At 37.8% G+C, this 24,420-nt stretch overlaps 1 protein-coding gene across 9 annotated transcripts in view; it reads left to right on the top strand.

Moving 5' to 3' along the window:
• Nucleotides 1–24,420, top strand: part of MLLT10 (MLLT10 histone lysine methyltransferase DOT1L cofactor) — a 250,100-nt gene that overhangs the window by 121,596 nt on the left and 104,084 nt on the right. For all 9 annotated transcript variants that reach the window (XM_080650474.1, XM_080650472.1, XM_080650473.1 and 6 more), the window contains one exon: nt 16,350–16,445. In XM_080650474.1, the coding sequence (XP_080506600.1) occupies nt 16,350–16,445 (96 nt within the window). The remainder of the gene's footprint in view (nt 1–16,349; nt 16,446–24,420) is intronic.

Below are 24,420 nucleotides of genomic sequence, written 5' to 3'. Positions count from 1 at the left end.
TCCAGCATTTAGTTTTGGCTTTGTAATAAATGTAAGCTTCCTTTGTCTTGTATGAATCACATTGTATCTCTTGCTTTGGCTGTCTTTTACATGGTTTTTGTATTTTTTCACTTTACTTTTATATTACACGTTGACATCAGTATATATCTTATTGCCAGGCTCTATTGTGTCTCAAAGCTTATCCCTATCTTTTGTACTTTATTGTTCTTCTCATGATGCCTAATATAGTTTCTTCTTTTTTAAAAAAATCTTTATTGAAAGTATTACATATGGTCCCTTCCCCCCCCCCCCCCATTTATCCCCTCCAGCACATTCCCACCCCCCCGCCCCCAGCCCTCTCCACCCCAGTTGTCAGCATCCATGGGTTATGCATACATGCATACAAGGTATTTGGTTGATTACTTCCAACCCACCCTACCCTGCCTTCCTTCCAAGATTCTGCACTCTGTTCCATGCTTCCATGTCTTTGGATCCATTCAGTTCATCAGTTTATTTTGTTCATTAGATTTCACATGTGCGTGAGATTTTGTGATACTTGTCTTTCTCTGACTGGCTTGTTTCACTTAGCATAATACTCTCCGTGTCGCTCCACACTGTCTCAAAGGTATAAGAGATCCTTCTGTTTTTACTGCTATGTAGTATTCCATTGTGTAGATGTACCACAGCATTTTTATCCACTCATCTACTGATGGGCACTTGGGCTGTTTCCAGATCTTAGCTATTGTAAAGTGTGCTGCTATGAACATAGGGGTGCATACTTTCTTTCTTGATTGCTTTGATTTTCGTAACACATTGTGGACAGATCACGAGAATTCTCGCTTCATATTACACAGTGTTTTACAAAGTATCATACTTTAAAAAGATATTAGCTTGTAAGAACATGTAATAAATAACTTCAAAATGCAATGGGTATTTAATTTTAAAGCGTGCCTTTAACATTTATATAAAACGTTTTTTGTACTCATTCAATAGAAACTTATCTGGCCACTGGGTAAAGCTAGCAATAAAACTACTGGTCCGCAATGTGTTAAGATATTTTCCTAGAAGTGGGATCACTGGGTCAAATGGCAGTTCTATATTTGAGGAAACTTCATACTCTTTTCCATAATGGTTGTACCCGTCTGCATTCCCACCAGCAGTGTACTAGGGTACCCGTTTCTCCACATCCTCGTCAGCACTTTTCATTTGTTGATTTGTTGATGGTAGCCATTCTGACAGGTGTGAGGTGATACCTCGTTGTTTTAACTTGCATCTCTCCGATGATCATTGACTGAGCATTTTTCATATGTCTCTTGGCTATCTGTATGTCCACTTTGGAGAAGTGTCTAAGAAGGTCCTTTGTCCATTTTAAATTGGATTGTTTTCTTCCTTTTGTTAAATTGTATGAGTTCCTTATATATTTTGGATATTAACCCTTATCAGATATATCATTACCAAATACATTCTCCTGTACAGTGGGCTCCCTTTTCATTTTGTTGATGGTTTCTTTTGCTATGCAGAAGGTTTTTATTGTGATGTAGTCCCATTTGTTTATTTTCTCCTTAGTTTCCTTTGCCCTAGGAGATGTATCCGTAAACATATTGCTATAAGAGATGTCTGAGATTTTGCTGCCTATGGTTTCTTCTAGGATTTTTATGGTTTCCTGACTTACATTTAGGTCTTTCATCCATTTTGAGTTTATTCTGTATATAGTATAAGTTGGTGGTCTAGTTTCATTTTTTTGCATGTAGCTGTCCAATTTTCCCAATACCATTTATTGGAGAGACTGTCTTGATTGTATGCTCTTGCCTCCTTTGTCAAATATTAATTGACCGTAATGGCTTGGGTCGATTTGTGGGGTCTCTGTTCTGTTTCATTGATCTATATGCCTGTTCTTGTGTCAGTACCAGGTTGTTTGATTACGGTGGCTTTGTAGTATAACTTGATAATCTGGTATTGTGATCCCTCCAACTTTGTTCTTTTTTTAAGATTGCTTCAGCTATTTGGGGTCTCTTTTTGTTCCACAAAAAATTTTGGAGTATTGGTTCTAGATCTATGAAATATGCTGTTTGTATTTTAATAGGAATTGCATTGTATCTATAGATTGTCTTGGGTAGTATGGATATTTCAATGATGTTGATTCTACCAATTCATGAACACAGACGATTCTTCTGTTTGTTTATATCTTCTTCTATCTCTTTTTTCAATGTCCTGTAGTTTTCTGAGTACAAATCTTTTACCTCTTTGGTTAAGTTTATTCCTAAGTATCTTAATTTTTTGTTGCAGTGGTAAATGGGATTATTTTTTAGTTTCTCTTTTTGAAAATTCATTATTGGTGTATAAAAAAGCCATTCATTTTGGGGTGTTGCTTTTGTTTTTTAAACTACATTTTTATTGATTTCAGAGAGGAAGGGAGAGGGAGAGAGAGAGACAGAGACCGCGAGCCATTGATTGGCTGCCTCCTGCATGCCCCACACTGGGGATTGAGCCCTCATCCTGGGCATGTACCCTGACCAGGAATTGAACCGTGATCTTCTGGTTCATAGGTTGATGATCAGTCACTGAGCCATGCTGGCCGGGCTGGGTGTTGATTTTGTATCCCATTGCCAAATTCATTTATTAAATCTGGTAGTTTTTTGGTGGAGTTGTTTGTGTTTTCTATGTACAATATCATGTCATCTGTGAATGAGAGTTTTACTTCATCCTTTCCAATTTGTATGCCTTTTATTTTTTCTTCTTGTCTGATCGATGTGGCTAGGACTTCCAGTATTATGTTAAACAAGAATGGTGAAAACGGACATCCCTATCTTGTTCCACTTCTTAGGGGAAATGGTTTTAGTTTTTGCTCATTGAGTATGATGTTTGCTGTAGGTTTGTTATATATGGCTTTTATCATGTTGAGATTGGCTCCCTCTGTTTTCACTTAGGTGAAAGTTTTTATCAAAAATGGGTGTTGGAGCCAAAACCGGTTTGGCTCAGTGGATAGAGCGCCTGCGGACTGAGGGGTCCCAGGTTCGATTCCGGTCAAGGGCACGTAACTTGATTGCGGGCACATCCCCAGTGGGAGGTGTGCAAGAGGCAGCTGATCGATGTTTCTAACTCTCTATCCCTCTTCCTTCCTCTCTGTAAAAAGTCAATAAAATATATTAAAAAAAAAAAATGGGTGTTGGATTTTGTCAAATGCTTTTTGTATTGATATGATCATGTGATTTTTGTCTATGTGCTGTATCACATTTATTGATTTGTGAATATAGTACCAGCCTTGCATCCTTGGAATAAATGCCACTTGGTCATGGTGTGTGATTTTTTAAAAATATTTTTTATTGATTTCAAAGAGGAAGAGAGGGGGGGGGGGGGAGGGAGAGAGAGAAAGAAATATCAATGTTGAGAATCATTGATTGGCTGCCTTCCTGCACACCCTCTACTAGGGATCGAGCCCACAACATGGGCATGTGTCCTGACTAGGAACTGAATCCAGGACCTTTCATTCCGCAGTCCGACACTCTATCCACTGAGTCAAACCAGCTAAGGCTGATCTTTTTTAATATATTACTGGATCCAATTTGCTAATATTTTGTTGAGGATTTTAGCATCTGTGTTCATCAGGGCCTGTAATTCTTTTTCTTTGTAGTGTCTTTATCTGATTTTGGAATTAGGATAATGCTGGCCTCATAAAAAGAGCTTGGAAGTGTTCTTTCCTCTTGGATTTTTTGGAATAGTTTTAGGAGTATAGGTGTTAGTTCTTTTTTGACTGTTTGGTAAAACTCCCCCATGAAGCCATCTGGACCCGGGCTTTTGTTTTCTGGGAGTATTTTGATTACTGATTCTATTTCATCAGTTGTTATTGGCCTATTCAAGTGTTCTTATTCTTCCTGATTCAGTTTTGGGAGACTGTATTTTTCTAGGAATTGATCCATTTCATCCACATTGTCCAGCTTGTTGGCATATAGTTGTTCATAGTATTTTCTTACAATCCTTTGTATTTCTGTGGTGTCAGTGGTTACTTCACTTTTGTTTTTGATTTTTATTTATTTGAGTCTTCTCTCTTTATTTCTTGATGAGTCTGGCTAACGGTTCATCAATCTTTTTTATCCTTTCAAAGAACTAGCTCTTGGTTTCATTAATTTTTTGTATTTTTTTTTTTTAGTCTCTACATCATTTATTTCTGCTCTAATCTTTATAATTTTCCCCCTTCTACTTTGGGCTTTTCTTGTTCTTCTCTTTCTAGTTCTTTAAATATTAGGGTTAAATAGTTTATTGCTGTTGTTGTTTTTTGCGGCATGACTGTAGTGCTATGAACTTCCCTCTCAGGACTGCTTTTTGCTGTGTCCCAGAGATTTTGGGTTGTTGTGTGTTCATTTTCATTTGTTTCCAGGAAGTTTTTGATTTTTTTCTTTGATCTCGTTGGTAACCCATTCATTATTTAATAACATGCTATTTAGCCTGCCTGTGTTTGAATGTTTTTGGGTGTTTTTACTGTAGTTGATTTCTAATTTCATTCCACTGTGATCTGAGAAGGTACTTGATATGATTTCAGTCTTCTTGAACTTGTAGAGATTTGTGTTGTGTCCTAACATGTGGTCTGTCTTTGTGAATGACCCATGTGTACTTTAGAAGAATGTATATTCTGTAACTTCGGGGTGTAATGTTGTGTAAATGTCAATTAAATCCATCTGATCCTTTAGAGTCACTCTAATATGGTTTCTTGAATATAGTGAAACCCTGTGAAGTGCTTACTTTTTTTCTTTTACAAACTCAAGCGTTTTAAGTGTGGGGATAATGGAATAAAGGTAGTATTATTAACAGCTTTTGAGTAATTAAGAACTGATTTGGGAGAAATTTTTATTTTAGTTGGATTGAACACAATGTAGTAGTTACATACAACTATAGTGGAATATGAAACTGGAGCATGAGATGTTAATGGAAGTAAAAGGACTTTGCTGCAGTCATGAAAAGGGATAATATCTGATGGACTTTTATCCCTGAAGGAAGAAAAAGTTTTAGTATTAAATATTGACAATGGATATACTTATCAGTCAGGCAGAGAGAAGTTACAATGAACATTAATAATCAGTTATTATTAATTAGCTGATAAAAAGTCCAAGTAAAACATCAAAGTGAATCACATACAGCCTCTAATTGCCTAAAAGGTTCAACAAGATGCTCCGCCGTTTTTTTTTTGTTTGTTTTTTTTTTTTAATGTTGGGAGTCTGAAGAGAGGGATTGGACATTGTAAATCTACTCACACAGTTCTCAGAAACTTTGCTTGCTGAGCAGGTCTCTGAATTTTATTGGGATTTTTCAGCAGCCCTGCAGGGAGAGGTGTGATAACATCAGTGTAAGAGCTCTTGAGACTCATGCTATTGATTTACCAACCAATAGTGAAAGCTTTGGAAATCAGAGACACTTGCACTAAATCTTGATATGCCTGTTGGTGACAAATGGCAAGGAAATTTAGGTTTTCCTGGGAAGCACTACAAACTTCTATTGGCGGCCTTGCAACATGCATATGAACTGATCTTGATCCCTGAGTATGAGTGGAATGGCAAAGAAGTTATTAGCAGGGTCCAAGACAATCAACTAAGTACCATCACTCTATGTTATAGATTTAGTCTGTAAGAGCAGTGGCTATAACAGCAATGACTAAACTCAGTTAATAAAAATTCATGATATGCCTCCACCTTCCATTAACCTTTTGCCACTGGCCTAGCAGGGCTTTTATGTTGAGATAGTACATTTCTTACTATCCCTGGTACTTTACTAGTAAGTTCTTAATCAAGGTTGTGGTTTTCCTTTGTCCTCCTGAAATTCTGTTCTGTTTCTGTTGGACCTCCAAGGAAAGGGAAGTGATTTAGGGAGCAATTTCTATGTTTCATTAGCATCTTCTGATTGGGAGAATATCCTTTGGCACTTACAGGATGGGTAATGATAAGTATACAACACAAGGGTTTGCAACCCTAATTATCTGTAAAGAATCAGATAATTATTTCAGTCTTTATAGATATGATACAATCTCTGTCATGTTTTCTTCCCTTTTTTTTCAATATATTTTATTGATTTTTTTACAGAGAGGAAGGGAGAGGGATAGAGAGTTAGAAACACCCGATGAGAGAGAAACATCAATCAGCTGCCTCCTGCACACCCCCTACTGGGAATATGCCCGAAACCAAGGTACATGCCCTTGTCCGGAATCGAACCTGGGACCCTTCAGTCCACAGGCCAACGCTCTATCCACTAAGCCAAACCAGTTAGGGCTATTCTTCCGTTTTTTAAAACAACTCTCTAAAAGATGCAAAAATCATTGCTAGCTTGGGTGCTATAGTTTGGTGACTCCTGACATATGAATTCCTGCTCTACCTGATATGTATAAATAGTAACAAAAGTACAGCTAGTTGCTGAAAGGCCCGGCCTGCAAAGTCATGTTAGCTTCCTTACCCCACTTTTAATCTCTGCTCTGCATCCTGATGCCTTTTTCTTCCATGGATCCAAGTAGCATAGTGATCTAGGTATTTGTGTGACAGACCTTTAAAAATTTTGTCTCTCCTTTCTCCAAATTCCCCAGCATACTTGGGTGGGTGCATATGGCCATTGATTGATTCCTCCCTGGGGACAGGGAAACCTCATCCCCATCTCCATTCACTTTTCTTCTTAAAGTAACTGAGGTTGCCTTAAAGGGTGAGGAGGTTGGTAAAGAGTGAGAGATCTTGGGGGTACTGAGTGGCTCCACACCATTAAATAAATATGCCTTGTATTTACTTTGAATTTAGAAGGGTATGATGGCTGCTTGTGGGTCAACCAAATAAATTTTCCTTGTTTTTAGCACTCAGAATACTCAAGGGTGAAACCAATTATTTCAGCCCTGGGAATCCCTTGACTCATCAGCCAGTTTGTACATTCTGGTTGACTGAATCTTGGCTCACATAGCAGGGACCTGTTTTAGATAGCTCTCCTTAATCTGCGGTACTATTACTAATATAATTTCTCAAGTTTTCACCTAGTTTTATAAGGTGCCTAGTTCTGTAAGGGCTGGGAGAATTTTTCAGGGTGGCAGTGCCAATTGTAAGAATTAACCTAGATTTTTCATTTGGCAGTGGGTCACCTTTATCACACTGTAAATGCTCTGTTAATATTGTAAACCAGTCTGGGCACTAGGAGCCTAAATCCCAGCCAAGGTCTCAACTGTAATTTCCCATGAGAGAGGATCTGTCCTTGGGAAATCTCCCTAATAGGACTAAAGCAGCCTATAACAACCAGGACCCACTGTAAAAAAACTTTTACTGAGATCTTTTACTGTAATCACAAGTTTAAAGTTGGCAGGGTAGACTGCAGAAGGTGTTGAGCTGTAGGACAGCCCAGCTATTGCCATTCTTCCTTCACATGCTGTGCCCCACCTCCTCATCTCCCAAGTGAACCAATCAGAGTTCTTATGATTTGCCTGATTTATGTTCACAGTGATTGCTTGCCATTATCTCCCTCTTTTGTGTTCAGTATAGATGAATATCTCTGTAACCTTTCTGAAAAGGGTTGTTCACTAAGGATGAATCCTAGTACTAGTTATTATTTCAGTGTGTGGAACTGCCATATTGGTGGGGAAGTCCTAGCTGGAAGAGATTTAGCAACCACCAGAACATCATTTGGACAAATCTCTTTGAATGTACAATAAGTCCTTACTTAATGTTTACAGTAGATTTTGTGACTTTAAGTGAAACGACGTGTAATGAAACCAGTTGTACCATAGGCTAATATGATACAAAAAAGAGTGAAGTTCTTATGGCATCTCATCAATGCTATAATGAAATCTATTGAACTAAACCATATTATTCAAGGACCTGCTGTACTTAGCCTGCAACCACCTCCTCAAATTCTCCTCATTGTCAGGCAATAAGATAGAGGACCATTTACTGCCTGATTGACCATAAAATATGCTCCTATGTTTGTTATCCATTCCCATAGATGTCCCTCAAATCCCATTAATTGGCCTGTGAGACCCTCATCTTTCCTTTTGCAGAAAGCCATGCCACTAACAGCATCACATTCTCGTCACCAAGTTGTTAAGAACTATGAAAGAGGTCTTTGATTTTACCATAGGTATATGGGTAGTTAGCAGACAGGAAAATTCTGTGTTTCCCTAAGACCCCGTTTCCATAGGGTAATGCAGAGAGGACCAGATGATATCTGCTCATAGAGTCTGTTGTATTGCAGTAGAGGAACCCTGAGCTTAGTGCATTTGAGCCTTTTTAATGGGCAATAAGTGTGTGGCTACTCTTTGCTCTTAGCACAGATGCTCTGACAGTCCAGAAAAACGAGCAAGTCATTGCCTCACTCAAAAGACATGCAGAAATAGTAGACATACAGAATCGTCTCCCAATACATAACAGTTCTCAAATTATGTTTGGTTTGATACATTGTTTCTTTTTTTATTCACAATTAGGTCTTTTTTTGGTGATTGTTTTGGGTACTGATTTTGATCATTTCCATGTTATCAGAAAAAAATTATTTTTTCTCCCCAATTTCTGCAGTTTACTCATAATTGTCATTTTATTGTTTTGCTTTGCCCTGCTAAATCACTTGCCTGCCATAGGGCAAGAAACAACATAGGATATCTTTTCTTTAAAACACATTTTTTTTTTTCAATTACAGTTGACATACGATATTATATTAGTTTCAGGTATACAACCCAGTGATGAGACAGTTATGTAACTTATGAAGTGGTCACCCCAATAAATCTAGTACAAATCTGACACCATACGTAGTTATTATAGTGTTGTTGACTATATTCCTTATGCTGTAATTTACATCTCCATGACTATTCTGTAACTACCAATTTGTACCCCCCACTCTGTGTCTATGAGTCTGTTTCTATTTTGTTAGTTTCAATTTGTACTTCTTAATCCCTTCACCTTTTCCATCTCCCCATCCCCTCCTCCCATCTGGGAACTGTCAAAATGTTCTTTGTATCTGAGTCTGTTTCTGTTCTGCTTGTTCATTTATTTTTTTAGATTCCACGTATAAGTGAATTCATACGTCATTTGTCTTTTTGTCTTTCTCTAACTTATTTTGATTCAGCACAATGCCCTCTAGGTCAAAGTTGTTGCAGATGTTAAGATTTAATTCTTTTTTTATGGCTGAGTCATATTCCATTGTGTATATGCACGGCTTATTTATTCATCTATTGGTGGACACTTAGGTTGCTTCTATATCTTGGCTGCAGTGTGCATATGCATGTATATGTATTTTCAAGTTATTGTTTTGGGTTTATTGGGATAAATTCCTAGAAGTAGAATTGCTAGGTCCTTCTTTGTCTCATTATAGCCTTTGCAGAACAGGTGTGCTCAATTGGCAGACAGCTTTTTTCCAAGCCATGAATCAGGAACTCAAGTTCTTTTCATCTTGTGGCTCAGCCTTCTTTTCAGTGTTGCTTCTTTGGTTGCCATGCTTATTTGTATTAATCTCTGGAAGAAGAAGGAGCATGGACACCAAATAGTTGAGGCTATTAAGAACCAGGCCTAGAGGTGACACAGGTTATTTTTCTTTAAGATTGCTTTTGGCCAGAATCCAATTAAATGGCTACATCTTAACTGTGAATCTGGGAAATATCCTATCTAATAAAGAGGGAATATGCTAATTAACCATCACTCCGTCACAAAGATGGCTGCACCCACAGCTGAGGCCAAGTTCCCATAAGGAGCCTTAACAAGCAATCAGCAGGGAGCTGAGGCTACGCCCTGCCCAGCCCCTGTGGGGCTTGACGGGATCTCAAGGTGCGTTTCCCATCCTGGTGCTGGGCTAGGGGACCACAGGCTGCTCCCCTGGCCCTAGCGCCAGGCCGGGGGACCTCAGGCCATGCCCCCAACCAGGTGGGGCTTGACAGGGGACTTCAGGCCGCACCCCCCACCCTGGCACCAGGCCGGGGGACCTCAGGCCGCACCCCCCACCCTAGCACCAAGCCAGGGGACCTGAGGCTGTGTCCCCCTGCCTGGCGGGGCATGACAGGGGACCTCAAGGTGCACCCCCAGTGCTGGGTCGGGGGAACTCAGGCCGTGCCCCCCGCCCAGGGGGGACCTGAGGCTGCACCACCCCCGCCTGGCCGGGCTTGATGGGGGACCTCAGGCCATGTCCCACACCTGGTGGAGCTTGACGGGGGACCTCAAGGCACACCCTCCCACCCTGGTCTGGGCTGGGGGACCTCAGGCCACGCCCCCCGTCCTGGTGCCAGGCCAGGAGACCTGAGGCTACGTCCCCTGCCTGGCAGGGCTTGACAAGGGTGGGACTTGCCAGGTTTGGATCTAGCCCAGTGGGGGCGGGGGCCGGCCGGGTCTGGGTCTCACACGATTTTGAGGCACATGTGGGTGGGCGGGACTCTGGTGAACCCCAGACTCTGACAGGAGGAAGGTTTTCATATACATTTTACTAATTTTCTTTCATTTCTGACACTTCTATTATAGAGAAAGGGCAAATAGCAATATTAAATTATTTCTTCTAATTAATCTCCTTTTAATGTGCACGAATTTCATGCACTGGGCCACTAGTCTAGTTATATTTTGAGTAAGAAAAAGAAATGGGCCCAGCCGGTGTTGCTCAGTGGTTGAGCATCAACCCATGACCCAGGAGGTTACAGTTCAGTTCCTGATCAAGACATATACCTGGGTTTCAGGCTTGATCCCTAGTAGGGGGTGTGCAGGAGGCAGCCGATCCATGATTCTTATCATTGATGTTTCTGTCTTTTTCTTCCTCTCCTTTCCTCTCTGAAATAAATAAAAACATATTTTTTAAAAAAGGAAAAATAACTGGGTTTGCTTAACAGCTAGCTGACTGTCTCTACTTTATTTTAGTCCGTTCTTAAGCTACAGGTGATTATAAAAAATTTTAAAAAGGTAGAACATTTTTTAAAATGCAAGTTAATTTTTAAAAAACTCATTCCAGAATCTACCATGTAGAAATAGCCATTACTACTAAGTAAACATTCCAAATGTTTTTTCTATACAGAGATAAAAAAGATGGTTCAATAGATAAAAATTATTTTGTTAAAATCATGTAATGCTATAAAAAATTTAAAATATCAAGATCAGATTTACTTGGCTATATATAAGAAAAAGAAAGTGAAGTAAAATAACATTGTTGAGCTTCAAATAAAGTTTTCTTACCAAAAGAGATATTTCCTTAAATATATATATCTTTAAATTGGATAATGGAGGTCACAAAAAAACAAAAACAAAAACAAAAAACATTGAGAGCCCCTAACCGGTTTGGCTCAGTGCATAGAGCGTCGGCCTGCGGACTGCTGGAGGGTTCCAGGTTCGATTCTGGTCAAGGGCATGTACCTTGGTTTCAGGCACATCCCCAGTAGGAGGTGTGCAGGAGGCAGCTGATAGATGTTTCTCTCTCATCAGTGTTTCTAACTCTCTATCCCTCTCCCTTCCTCTCTGTAAAAAATCAATAAAATATATTTTTAAAAAAACACATTGAGAGAGGTAAGACTGTCTTTCCAGTTTAAATCCTCTTGGCTGTAACAGAATATTGTTAAAGCAATAGGCAATTTATAATCTTTTGAATAAGAAGTTCATAGGTGCCCTAATCGGTTTTGCTCAGTGGATAGTGGTCGGCCTGCGGACTCAAGGGTCCCAGGTTTGATTCCAGTCAAGGGCATGTAACTTGGTTGCAGGCACATCCCCAAAGTGGGTGTGCAGGGGGCAGCTGATTGATGTTTTTCTCTCATTGATGTTTCTAACTCTCTATCCCTCTCCCTTCCTCTCTGTAAAAAAAATCAATAAAATATATTTTAAAAAAAGTTCAGAGGCTAGGGTTTTCTAATATTGGTTAATTTAACAATAGCCAGTTCAACTTAGATACACTCATGTTCACCTCTGAGCTGGAGTATGGGGCTACTTTTATGAGGATATCAGAGGGTAATTAGCTAAAGAAAGAAACCCAGGGACTTTGTCTACAAGAAGGGATTTGTGTGTAATTACTGTTTGGTGGCAAACTTATGTTTTGTTTTAACTACATGCTTCAAAATCAGTATTGATCTCCTGCTATGAAAGACTAATAGTATCCCCATGCTCCTCTGGTTTCCTGCTATCCAATTTGTTTGTTTTTAAAGACATTTACTTTATATTTTTCAGATTTTTGACATTATATTGTATAAATATAATCCTCAGAATTAATTAGGCATTTGTTCTTAATATCTGCTCTTCTTATCATCCTGCAATGATCCTTTGAAGACCCCAAAGCACCTTACCTATCCCTGGTTCAAAATGTCTTATATACTCATTTTCCCTTTCTATTCATGTGGGATCTATACTCTCACATGTATAAGTGGTTCCCATACATACATATGTATTAAACTTGATTATTTTCTCTTGCTAATGTCTTATACCTATTTAATTATTAGACTAGCTGAAAGAATCCTGTGGGCAAAAGTAAGTTTCTTCCTTTCCCACAAAGGTTTATTCAAGAAATTACCTAAATTACAGTACAGTAAATGTCTAGAGAGCCTCCCAAGCATGAACAAGATGACAAAAAGTTGCATGGCAAAGAAACTACACCCCCAAAATAAACAATATAAAAAGCATAACATGAATAAGATAATCATGTATTTAATTTAAATTTGTTAGGCGGTCACTGTCACTACCAGTCCTTTTACCAAATCTTCTCCACTAAGTTCTTTATATCATCTCTTAAATTGGCTCAGTTTTATTGTCAGGTAATTATTTTCAAGAATAAGATATTAGGAGCTGTATTGTCTGAGTTTTTTCATAATGGAAAGTGATTCCTTCTTGCTTTAATTTTCAGATTATGTCTTGCTGTATATAATGTCATGGGTTACATTTTTTCCTCCTATGAATTTAAACTGGGTCTGGAATATTGCTAGGGAGAGGACTAAAGCCAATCTCTCCTTTTCCTCCCTTACACATACTTTTTCCCTTTTGCATTCTATTAAGTTTAACTCCAATAATTCTCACTGTTAAACATTTTATAATAATTTTTCAGAATGCATTTTTTTCAATTTTTGTTTTGTGGCCTTTTACAAAAGTTTTAATACATCTTCAGTTCCCAATTTATTAAATTTGCTACTGTAGGGGCACAAATTATCCTTATGTTTGATTATCTTTGTTTTGTTTTTTTACTCCTTTTTTAAAAATCCTCACCTGCGGTAGATATGTTTTAATTGATTTTAAAAGAGAGGAAAAAAGAGAGAAAGAGAGGGAAACATTGGTGTGAAAGAGAAACATTGATTAGTTGCCTTCCATATGTGCCCTGATGGGGGATCAACCCCACAACCTAGGTGTGTGTCCTGTTTAGGAATTGAACTCACACCCTTTTTGGTGTACAGGATGATGTTCCCACCCATTTAGCCACTGGCCAGGGCTTTCTTTGTTTTTTTTTGTAGTTCCTCTCTGACTGTTTTAATGTCTGCAGTTTTTTTTTAGCAGTATATATTCTTTTCCTTGCTGTTTCTGTTTTTGCTTTTAAATTACTTGGGTTCTGCATGTCCCAAGGTATTTTTTGTTTTTGTTATTTTAAACTTTCTTTGTTTATCATCTCCTTTTTGAGCTTTATTTGAACTTAAGTTTGAATAATTAAGTTTCATTTCACCTGGCCAGTTTTAAGAAATATCTTTATGCTGAGTTATATTTACTCCTAGATTGAGATGATTATCTTATTCATGTTATGCTTTTTATATTGTTTATTTTGGGGGTGTAGTTTCTTTGCCATGCAACTTTTTGTCATCTTGTTCATGCTTGGGAGGCTCTCTAGACATTTACTGTACTGTAATTTAGGTAATTTCTTGAATAAACCTTTGTGGGAAAGGAAGAAACTTACTTTTGCCCACAGGATTCTTTCAGCTAGTCTAATAATTAAATAGGTATGAGACATTAGCAAGAGAAAATAATCAAGTTTAATACATATGTATGTATGGGAACCACTTATACATGTGAGAGTATAGATCCCACATGAATAGAAAGGGAAAATGAGTATATAAGACATTTTGAACCAGGGATAGGTAAGGTGCTTTGGGGTCTTCAAAGGATCATTGCAGGATGATAAGAAGAGCAGATATTAATAAATAGTTTACCTTGCCCTTTAGATAGGTCAAAAGAGGTTTATCTCTAATAATCTTCTGTTAGGGACAAGGCTTTTAATTCAAGTTCTTCTAGGTAGTAAGGGGAGGGGCAGAAGTTTCTCTTGAGCCAGAGGCTAAAGTTGCCTTTAGCTCAAAACAGTCCACATACCAGAGGCACATCTTGGGGTGACTTATTCTGAATCCCGGCACCTGCCTTTTCCCTTTCTGATTTTTTACTCTAGAAAACATAGAAAAGTCTTTCCTTTTTAAAAAGTTAGACTATTAAGTATTTTCTCCTACCTCTTACATTATTTTAAATTTTACTTGACTCTTTAAAATAATCCTTCTGGATTTTATTTTGTATAAGGTAATTTTCCCCAAATTACTAACCAGTTTTTCTAGTACCATTATTAAATAATTTCTGTCTTTCCCTGCTGATTCAGTCTTTCCCTGGAATCCTTTCATGTCATATAGTAAATATATATATTTGAGTCTTTTCCTGAAATTTCCTTTTGTTTTTTTAAAATATATTTTTATTGATTTTAGAGAGGGAGAGGGAGAGATAGATAGAAACATCAATGATGAGAGAGAATCATTGACTGGCTGCCTCCTGCACGCCCCACACTGGGAATCAAGCCCACAACACGGGCATATACCCTGACTAGGAATTGAACCATGACCTCCTGGTTCAACTATTGAGCCATACTGGCTGGGCTCAGAATACATTTCTTGATGTATCATACAGACCAGAGTTTTGTAGTATTCCATGATGACTTACATGTAATTACATTCTCACACATTTATACGTGCGTGCTTTCTTTGCCTTTTATTCTCATGTGCTTTTCAAGTATTTAGAGTTTGTTTACCTTGTTGTTCAGGGTCATTCATTATTAAATTATCTCAGCTCTTGTATCCTTTCAGAATAAAGCCAGTATGGGAAGTAGAACATGAATAAAGGTAGAAAAGGTTCCTTTATTATCTTTATGGGAGAAAAATATTTATATAGAACTTAGTAGACCAGGATCATTTGAATCTCATATTTATAAATTACATTGTATAATTATATTTGTTATTTGGTGAATACAAAAATAGCCCAACAAAACCTAATGTGTGTTACTTTTAATTAGTACTTTCTTTAACTCCCACGACCCATTTGTGAATTCTAGTCTTGTTTTGCTTATATACTGTTGCTTGATAAACCACCCCACAATTTTTAGTTGCTTAGCAGGAACAATTAATGTTTTTCCCACGTGGTAACAGCTAGATTTATTCATGAGACTACATTCAGCTGGTTAGGTGGTTCAAGATCATCTTATACACATGTCTGGGTCTAGATGTTACTGGCTGTAGGCTGGGGTACCTCAGAATGTAAGGCCTCATTCTCCACTTAGTCTATCAGGGGAGTATGTTTGGACTTAAAGGGAAAGCAGCAAACCATAACTTTTTGTTAGCGATAACTAAATCATCCATTTTCTGAATAAGCCTAGGAAGATTTCTTGTCCTGTTTTATAGTTTGTGGGCCATAGAATTTAATGCATGTTGATGGAGAATCTGACACTATTCTAATGCGAAAATGCATGTCAAAGTGCTATGTAAATTTTAAAGTTCTATTTATAAAAGATACACAAAATTATTTTGTTTTTAATGAAGAAAAAAATGAAAGAGTTTGCCAGATATAAATGTAGCAAATAATTGTAGACTTCAGTTGCTTATATTTTATCTTGTTCAAGGAGAAGGAAGCTGAAGTCACTTTAAATAACTTATACTAGTATTACTATACTAGAGGTCCGGTGCACGAAATTTGTGCACTGGAGGAGCCCGGCCTGCATCCTCTCGCAGTCCAGGAGACCTCGGGGGATGTCCAACTGCTGGCTTAGGCCCGTTCTCCAGGGGGGGAGTGGGCCTAAGTCGGCAGTCAGATATCGTTAGCACTGCCACGGAGGTGGGAGAGGCGCCTGCCGCTGAGTGCAGCCGTGAGCCCAGCTTCTGGCGCACTGACCACCAGGGGGCAGCTCCTGCATTGAGCGTCTGCTCCCTGGTGGTCAGTGCATGTCATAGTGACCAGTCGTTCCGCCATTCGGTCGATTTGCATATTAGCCTTTTATTATATAGGATTTTAATATATAGTAGTGCTATTATGTAAATATACTACTGATCTTGTTTATATATGAAATAATATCATTAGAAGTGATTTTATAGTTTTTGACAAGTATTTGTTAACATTTCAAATTACTAACCAATTATTTTTAAAAATCTCATCTTGTGCATGTTATTTAAATTGGGTTTTACTTCTATTCATTTTTAGAAATATAAGGAAAAGGACAAACACAAACAAAAACATAAGAAGCAACCAGAGCCATCACCTGCATTGGTTCCTTCTTTGACTGTTACTACAGAAAAAGTAAGTTTTAAATGCCATGTTTTGTTTTATATAATAACACATTATGTTCTGACTTTTTCCTTTAGGAAGTATTTTCATTCCCAGCGTCCTGGTTCTCTCTAACTTTTACAACCTCTCTAACCCTATATCAAGCACTTTGGTATTTCCATATCTTAGTCCTTAACCTACCTTCTATTTATATTATACTTGTTTCTGAAGAATGTTAAATAAAGATAAGCAGTGGGAATGTAAGTGGGAAAATATCACTGAGGTTAGAATTTGGGCTGTGGAGTAGGCTTCTTTCACCTGTAATTTTGAATTCCGGCTTCACCACTTAACTGACAGCTCTAAGGAAAGGTTAACCTCAATTTCATCATCTGTAAAGTGAAGGAAGTAACTATTGGAATTGAATGAGAAAATATATGTAAAGCAATTAGAACAATGTCTGGCTCATAGTAAGTATTACTTTGTAAATGTTAAATATTATCAAGACTAGAGCCCTGGTGCACGACAATTGTGCACTTGTGTGGCGGGCGGGCAGCCTGGCCTGTGCTCTCTCACAGTGCGGGAGCCCCACGATTGATCGCCCCAAAGAGGTAGGCCCCGCTCACCCATCCAGGGCTCTTCCATGGATTGCCCCAAAGAGGTAGGCCGGAGCCAGCATGGGGCCGTGGGAACCCCGCCTCCGCTGTGCACGCAGACATCTTGTGACAGTGTGAGGACAACCTAGGCTTTTATTAGTAAGATTATTATCATATGGTTAATATGAAAATGAATAGATACAGGGACAGGTAGCTGGGACAGAGTAAGCAAGGTTTACGGGGGGTGTAGAGTGCAATAGGTGATGAGGCCACGTAAGGAGCCAACGATGTAGGATTATGTAAGCCAGTGGAAGGACTTGGTTATTTAGGTTGAGTGAAAAGTGAGTCATTGAAGGTTCTGAACCTAGATGTAACATTGTCTGGCTGCTTTATTGTAGATAGACTGTACAGAGTCAAGAATGACAGCAGGGAGACCATGAGAAGGTTATCAAAACAGTCCATAGAGAGATGGGGGTAATATGGAGAATAGTTGAGGTGATTAGACTCCGAATGAATACATTTTAATGGCTTCAAATTGATGTAGAAGTATAAATTTGAAAAGCTAAATTTGCCGTTGCCGTCTCTGATTTTTTACTTTTTTTTTTTTAAATAAATTTCAATTTTTTTAAAAAAATATATTTTATTGATTTTTTTTACAGAGAGGAAGGGAGAGGGATAGAGAGTTAGAAACATCGATGAGAGAGAAACATCAATCAGCTGCCTTCTTCACACCCCCTACTGGGGATGTGCCCGCAACCAAGGTACATGCCCTTGACCGGAATCGAACCTGGGACCTTTCAGTCCACAGGCCGACGCTCTATCCACTGAGCCAAACCGGTTAGGGCGATTTTTTACTTTTTGATGCTTAGCAAAGTCTTTCCTTCCTTAAAGTTATATAAATATTTTAAAAATATTTTCTTCCAGCTTTTTAGATTATTTATTTATTTATTATTTTTTTGTTAATCCTCACTTGAGGATATTTTCCCATTGATTTTTAGGGAGAGTGGAAGAGAGAGGGAAAGCAAAGAGAAACATTGATGTGAGAGAAGCACATCGATTGGTTGCTTCCTGCATGCGCCCAGAAAAGGGCCTGGGCCAGGGAGGAGCCTGCACCCAAGGTATGTGCCCTTGACCGGAACTGAATCCGGGACTCTTTGGTCTGCAGGCCAGCGCTCTATCAACTGAGCCAAACTGGCTAAGGCAGATTATTTTAATTTTTAAGTACTTCTTAAAAATAATCCATCTAGATTTTGTTTTATTTTGTATAAGATACTTTTTCCCAAATTACTAACAGTTTTTCTAGTACCATTATTAAATAGTTTCAGTCTTTCCCTACTGGTTTGGAATCCTTCCTTATCATATACTAAATATTTATATATAATTGAATCTTTTCTTGGAATTTCCTTTTGTTCTATTGATATATTAAATCAGCCTATATCTTTAATGAATGTCATTAGACTGCTTTGATTCATATTTAACAGGCTAATGCGAATGTAATCTATTCATAGTCTGTTCTGTTGAACATTGCAATCTTCATCTCAGGACACATTTCTTGATGTATCACACAGGACTAGAGTTCTGTAGTTATTACATGATGACTTAGATATACTTTCATTCTCACACATGTATATGTACATATTTGCCTTTCATTCTCATGAGTTTTCCAGGCTTCAGAATCTGATCACCTCTCATCAACTGATTTAAAAAGGGGTAATGTCGTAATCACATTAGCTCTGGTAGATTAAGACAAATAATCTGGTGAGGTCTTGAGTGATTTGGATGGTAGAACCCTTGAGTCATAAATTTCTTTTAGGAGAACAGTGTCATTTTCTTGGTTCACCACACTCTTTCACCTGCTGCTGTGGAAACAGGGATAGATCAGGGAATGTAAGGCTGAGTGTTACTCTGAGCTGCAGGGCTCTTTTAAACACCATGGTTCATATTAGTAGAGCACATTTAAATTGTAAATCAAGTGTAACTTTAATTATTATTAGTTAGTTAATAATTAACTAACTTTAAAATATACCTGTACTACATAGCCAGTTGTTGGGGTTTTTTTTTTTTAGTCTTTAAAAAATATTTTTATTGATTTGAGAGAGGAAGGGAGAGGGAGAGAGAGATAAATACATCAGTTGATGAAAGAGAATTATTGATTGACTGCCTCCTGCACGCCACACCCTAGGGTTCGGGCCACAACCCCAGCATATGCCCTGGCTGGGAATCAAACCTTGACCTCCTGGTTGATAGATTGGCATCCAACCACTGAGCCACGCTGGCTGGGCCACATAGCCAGTTTTGATTGCACATTTTTGAACCTTGCTTTTGCCATTTCTCATACCTTAACACAAAATTTGCCCTGACCAAGTGGCTGGGTTGGTTGGAGAGTTGTCCCCTACACCAAAGGGTTGAGGGTTCAGTTCCCCATCAGGCCACATACCTAGGTTCAAGCACTGGTCAGGGAGCATACCGGAGGCAACAGATTGGTATTTCACTCTCATATTGATGTTTCTCTCTCACATTGATGTATCCCCACCCCCTTCTTGCTCCCTTCCTCTCTCTAAAATTAATGAACATAGCCTCACTGAGAATTTTTAAAATATTAAAAAACAAGTACAACATTTTATTTTATTCTTTATTAACTAAAATTTCACTCTACCAGTCTTAAATTTTTCAACTGTATTTTTCTGTGACCAACTTTTAACCTTGTATGACTCTAAACATAATTTTTAAAATCTTTATTGTTGAAAACATTACATATATTCCCTTTATTCTCCCATTCACCCATTATAGCCTGCACCCACCCCTGCCCAGGCCCCCACCACCCTATTGTCTGTGTCCGTGGGTTATGCATATATGCATACAAGTTTTTTAGTTGATCTCTTCCCACCTGCCCACCAACCTCCGCCCTCCTCAGAGATTTCAGTCTGTTCCATGCTTCTGTGTCTGTGGATCTATTTTGTTCATCAGTTTATTTTGTTCATTAGATTCCACATATGAGTGAGATCATGTGATACTGTCTTTCTCAGACTGGCTTGTTTCACTTAGCATAATACTCTCCAGGTCCCTTCATGCTGTCTCAAAGGGTAAGAGATCCTTCTGTTTTTACTGCTGCAGAGTATTCCATGGTATAAATGTACCACAGCGTTTTTATCTATTCGTCTATTGATGGGCACTTGGGCTGTTTCCAGATCTTAGCTATTGTAAAGTGTGCTGCTATGAACATAGGGGTACATACATTCTTTCTGATGAGTGTTTCAGGTTTCTTAGGATATATTCCTAGAAGTGGGATCACTGGGTCAAATGGCAGTTCCATATTTGAGGAAATTCCATACTGTTTTCTGTAATGGCTGCACCAGTCTGCATTCCCACCAGCCATGTACTAGGGTTCTCTTTTCTTTAAATCTTCACCAGCATTGTCATTTGTTGATTTGTTGATGGTAGCCATTCTTACTGGTGTGAGGTGATAACTCATTGTTGTCTTAGTTTGCATCTATCTGATGTTCATTGACTTTGAGCATATTTTCATATGTCTCTGGGCCATCTGTTTGTCTGTTTGTATGTCTGTTTTCAAGAAGTATCTATTTAGGTTCTTTGCCCATTTTTAAACTGGATTGTTTGTCTTTCTTATGTTAAATTGTGTGAGTTCCTTATATATTTTGGATATTAATCCTCTAGCAGACGTATCATTGCCAAATACGTTCTCCCATACAGTGGGCTCCCTTTTCATTTTGTTGATGGTTTCTTTTGTTGTGTAGGTTTTTATTTTGATGTAGTACCATTTGTTTATTTTCTCCTTAGTTCCTTTGCTCTAGGAGATGTATCCGTAAACATATTGCTATAAGAGATCTCTGAGATTTTGCTGCTTATGGTTTCTTCTAGGATTTTTATGGTTGCACAGTTTACATTTAAGTCTCTTATCCATTTTGAGTTTATTCTTGTGTATGGTGTAAGTTGATGGTCTAGTTTCTTTTTTTTGCACGTAGATGTCCAATTTTCCCAACACCACTTATTGAAGAGACTGTCTTGACTCCACTGTATGTCCTTGCCTCCTTTGTCAAATATTAATTGACTGTAATGGCTTGGATTGATTTGTGGGCTCTCTGTTCTGTTCAATTGATCTATATGCCTGTTCTTGTGCCAGTACTAGGTGTTTTGATTACAGTGGCTTTGTAGTATAAATTGATATCTGGTATTGTGATCCCTCCAATTTTGTTCTTTCTCAAGATTGCTTCAGCTGTTTGGGGTCTTTTTTGTTTCCATGTAAGTTTTTGGAATATTTATTCTAGTTCTGTAAAATATGTTATTGGTATTTTAATAGGGATTTCCGTGAATCTGTAGATTGCTTTGGGTAGGATGGACATTTTAATGATGTTAATTGTACCAATCCATGATCACAGTATATTCTTCCACTTGTTTACATCCTCTTCTATCTTTTTTCTCAATGTCCTGCCTGTAGTTTTCCGAGTAAAAGTCTTTTACCTCCTTAAGTATCTTAATTTTTTGTTGCAGTGGTAAATGGTTTTATTTGTTTAGTTTCTTTTTCTGAGAATTCATTATTAGTGTATAAAAATGCCATATACTTCTGGGTGTTAATTTTGTATCCTGCTACATTGCTCAATTCCTTTATTAAATCTAATAGTTTTTGGGGGGAGTCTTTAGGGTTTTCTATTTACAATATCATTCATCTACAAATAATGAGAGTTTTACTGTCTCCTTTCCAATTTGGATGCCTTTTATTTCTTCTTCTCTGATTGCTGTGGCTAACACTTCCAATACTATGTTGAATAAGAGTGGTGAAAGCAGACATACTTGTCTTGTTCCTGTTCTTAGGTGAAATGTTTTTAATTTTTGCCCATTGAGTATGATATTGGCTGTAGGTTTGTCAGCTGGGCCTTTGTTCTGTTGCAGTATGATTTGTACATACTCCCATTTGCTGAGAGTTTTTATCAAAAAATGGGTCTTGGATTTTGTTGAATGCTTTTTCTGAATCTACTGATATGATGATGTGATTTTTTTGTATTTAATTTTTTATATGATGTATTTTGTTTATTGATTTGCCAATATTGTACGAGTCTCGTATCCCTGGAGTGAATCCCACATGGTAATGGTGTATGATCTTTTTAATATATTGGTGGATCTGATTTGCTAATATTTTGCTGAGATTTTAGCATCTATGTTCATCAGGGATATTGACCTGTAATTCACTTTCTTTGTAATGTCTTTATCTGATTTTGGAATTAGGATTATGCTGTCCTCATAAAAAGAGCTTGCAACTGTTCCTTCCTTTTGGATTTTTTGGAATAGTTTGAGGAGGATAAGTGTTGTTCTTTGAAGGTTCTTGTGAAGCCGTCAGGACCAGGGCTTCTGTTTGCTGGTAGGTAGTTTTTTGATTACTTCTTATTTTATATCAGTTGTTAGTGGCCTAATTAGATTTTCTGATTCTTCTGATTCAGTTTTCGAAGATTGTGTGTGTGTGTTTTTTTTAGGAATTTGTCCATTTCATCCACATTGTTCAGCTTATTGGCATATAGTTGTTCATAGTATTTTCTTACAAACCTTTGTATTTCTGTGGTGTCAGTTGTTACTTCACTGCTTTCTTTTCTGATATTTCATTGGGTCCTCTCTCTTTGTTTCTTGATTAGTTTGGCTAATGGTTCATCAATCTCTTTTATCTTTTCAAAAAACCAGCTCTCGCTTTATTTGATTTTTTTGTATTATGTTTTTAGCCTCTATGTAATTTATTTCTGCTCTAATCTTTATTCTTTCCTTCCTTCTACTTACTCTGAGCTTTTCTTATAGCTCTCTTTCTAATTCTTTTAAAAAATATTTTTATTGATTTCAGAGAGGAAGGGAGAAGGAGAGAGAGATAGAAACATCAATAATGAGAGAGAATCATTGATCAGCTGCCTCCTGTACGCCCCCAACCAGGGATGAAGCCCGCAAACCCGGGCATGTGCCCCTACCAGTAATCGAACTGTGGCCTCCTGGTTCATCAGGTTGATGCTCCCACTACTGAGCCATGTGGCTAGGCCTCTTTCTAATTCTTCAAGTTTTGGGTTAAATAGTTTATTATGAATTTTTATTGTTTTTTGAGCTTGGCCTATAGTGCTATGAACTTCTTGGGATTGCTTTCCCTGTGTCCCATAGATTTTATGTTGTGTTCATTTTCATTTATTTTCAGCAAGTTTTTTATTTTCTTGATATCACTGACAACCTATTTTTTGTTCAATAACATGCTAATTAGCCTCCATGTATTTGAATGTTTTTGAGTGTTTTTTTACTGTAGTTGATTTCTAATTTCATTCCATTGTGATCTGAGAAGGTGCTTAATATGATATCAAACTTCTTTAACTTTTAGAGACTTGTTTTGTGTTCTAACATGGGTTCTATCTTTGAGAATGCCCCATGTACACTATTCTGCAGCTTCAGGGTGAAATGTTCTATAAATGTCAATGAAATCTATCAGTTCCAGTGTATCATGTAGAATCTCTGTTTCCTTGTTAAATTTTTGTCTGGAAGATGTATCCAGTGAAGTCAGTGGGGTGTTAAAGTCCCTTGCTATGACTGGATTGCTGTAGATCTCTCCCTTAAAGTCCTCCAGAAGTTTTAAAAATATATTTAGGTGCTCCTATTTTGGGTGCATGTATGTTTACCTGAGTTATATCGTCTTGTTGGCTTGATCCCTTTAGCATTATGTAGTGATCTTTGTTGTCTCTTGTTATGGTCTTCATTTTGAAGTCATCCCAGCTTTTTTGTTTGTTTGTTTCCATTTGCATGGAAAAATTTTTTCCATCCCTTACACTATCATCCTGTGTGAGTCTTTTGTTCTGAGGTGCGTCTCTTGTAGATAGCATATATTTGGATCATGTTTTTGTATTCATTCAGCTACCCTATGTCTTTTGATTGGAACTTTAATCCATTTACATTTTTTATTATTGATAGGAACTTATTTATTGCCACTTTAATTCTGTATTCCTACTCTCTTTATTTCTTCTTTTCATTACATAGTCCCTTTAGCATTTCTTATGGTGCTGTTTTGGTGGTGATAAACTTCTTCAGTCTTTTTTGTTGTTGTTGTCTGGGAAGTTCTTTATTTCACCATCTATTGTGAATGATAGCCTTGTGGATATAGTAATTGGTTTCAGATCCTTGCTTTTCTTTACCTGGAATACTTCATGCCATTTCCTTCTGGCCTGTAGAATTTATGATGAGAAATCAGCTGACAGCCTTATGGGAAGTCTTTTGTAGGTAACAAATTGCTTTTCTCTTGCTGCCTTTAAGATTCTTTCTTTGTCTTTAATTTTTGGCATTTTAATTATGATGTGTCTGGGTGTGGGCCTGTTTGGGTGCTTGCTTGGGACTCTCTATGCCTCCTGAACTTGTGTTACTTTTTCCTTTACCAGGTTAGGGGAGTG

This window comes from Plecotus auritus, assembly GCF_963455305.1.
Source record: "Plecotus auritus genome assembly, chromosome: 1".
NCBI classification, from domain to species: domain Eukaryota; kingdom Metazoa; phylum Chordata; class Mammalia; order Chiroptera; family Vespertilionidae; genus Plecotus; species Plecotus auritus.
Note: the sequence above shows the minus strand (reverse complement) of the source record. Positions and strands in the feature narration are given on the sequence as shown.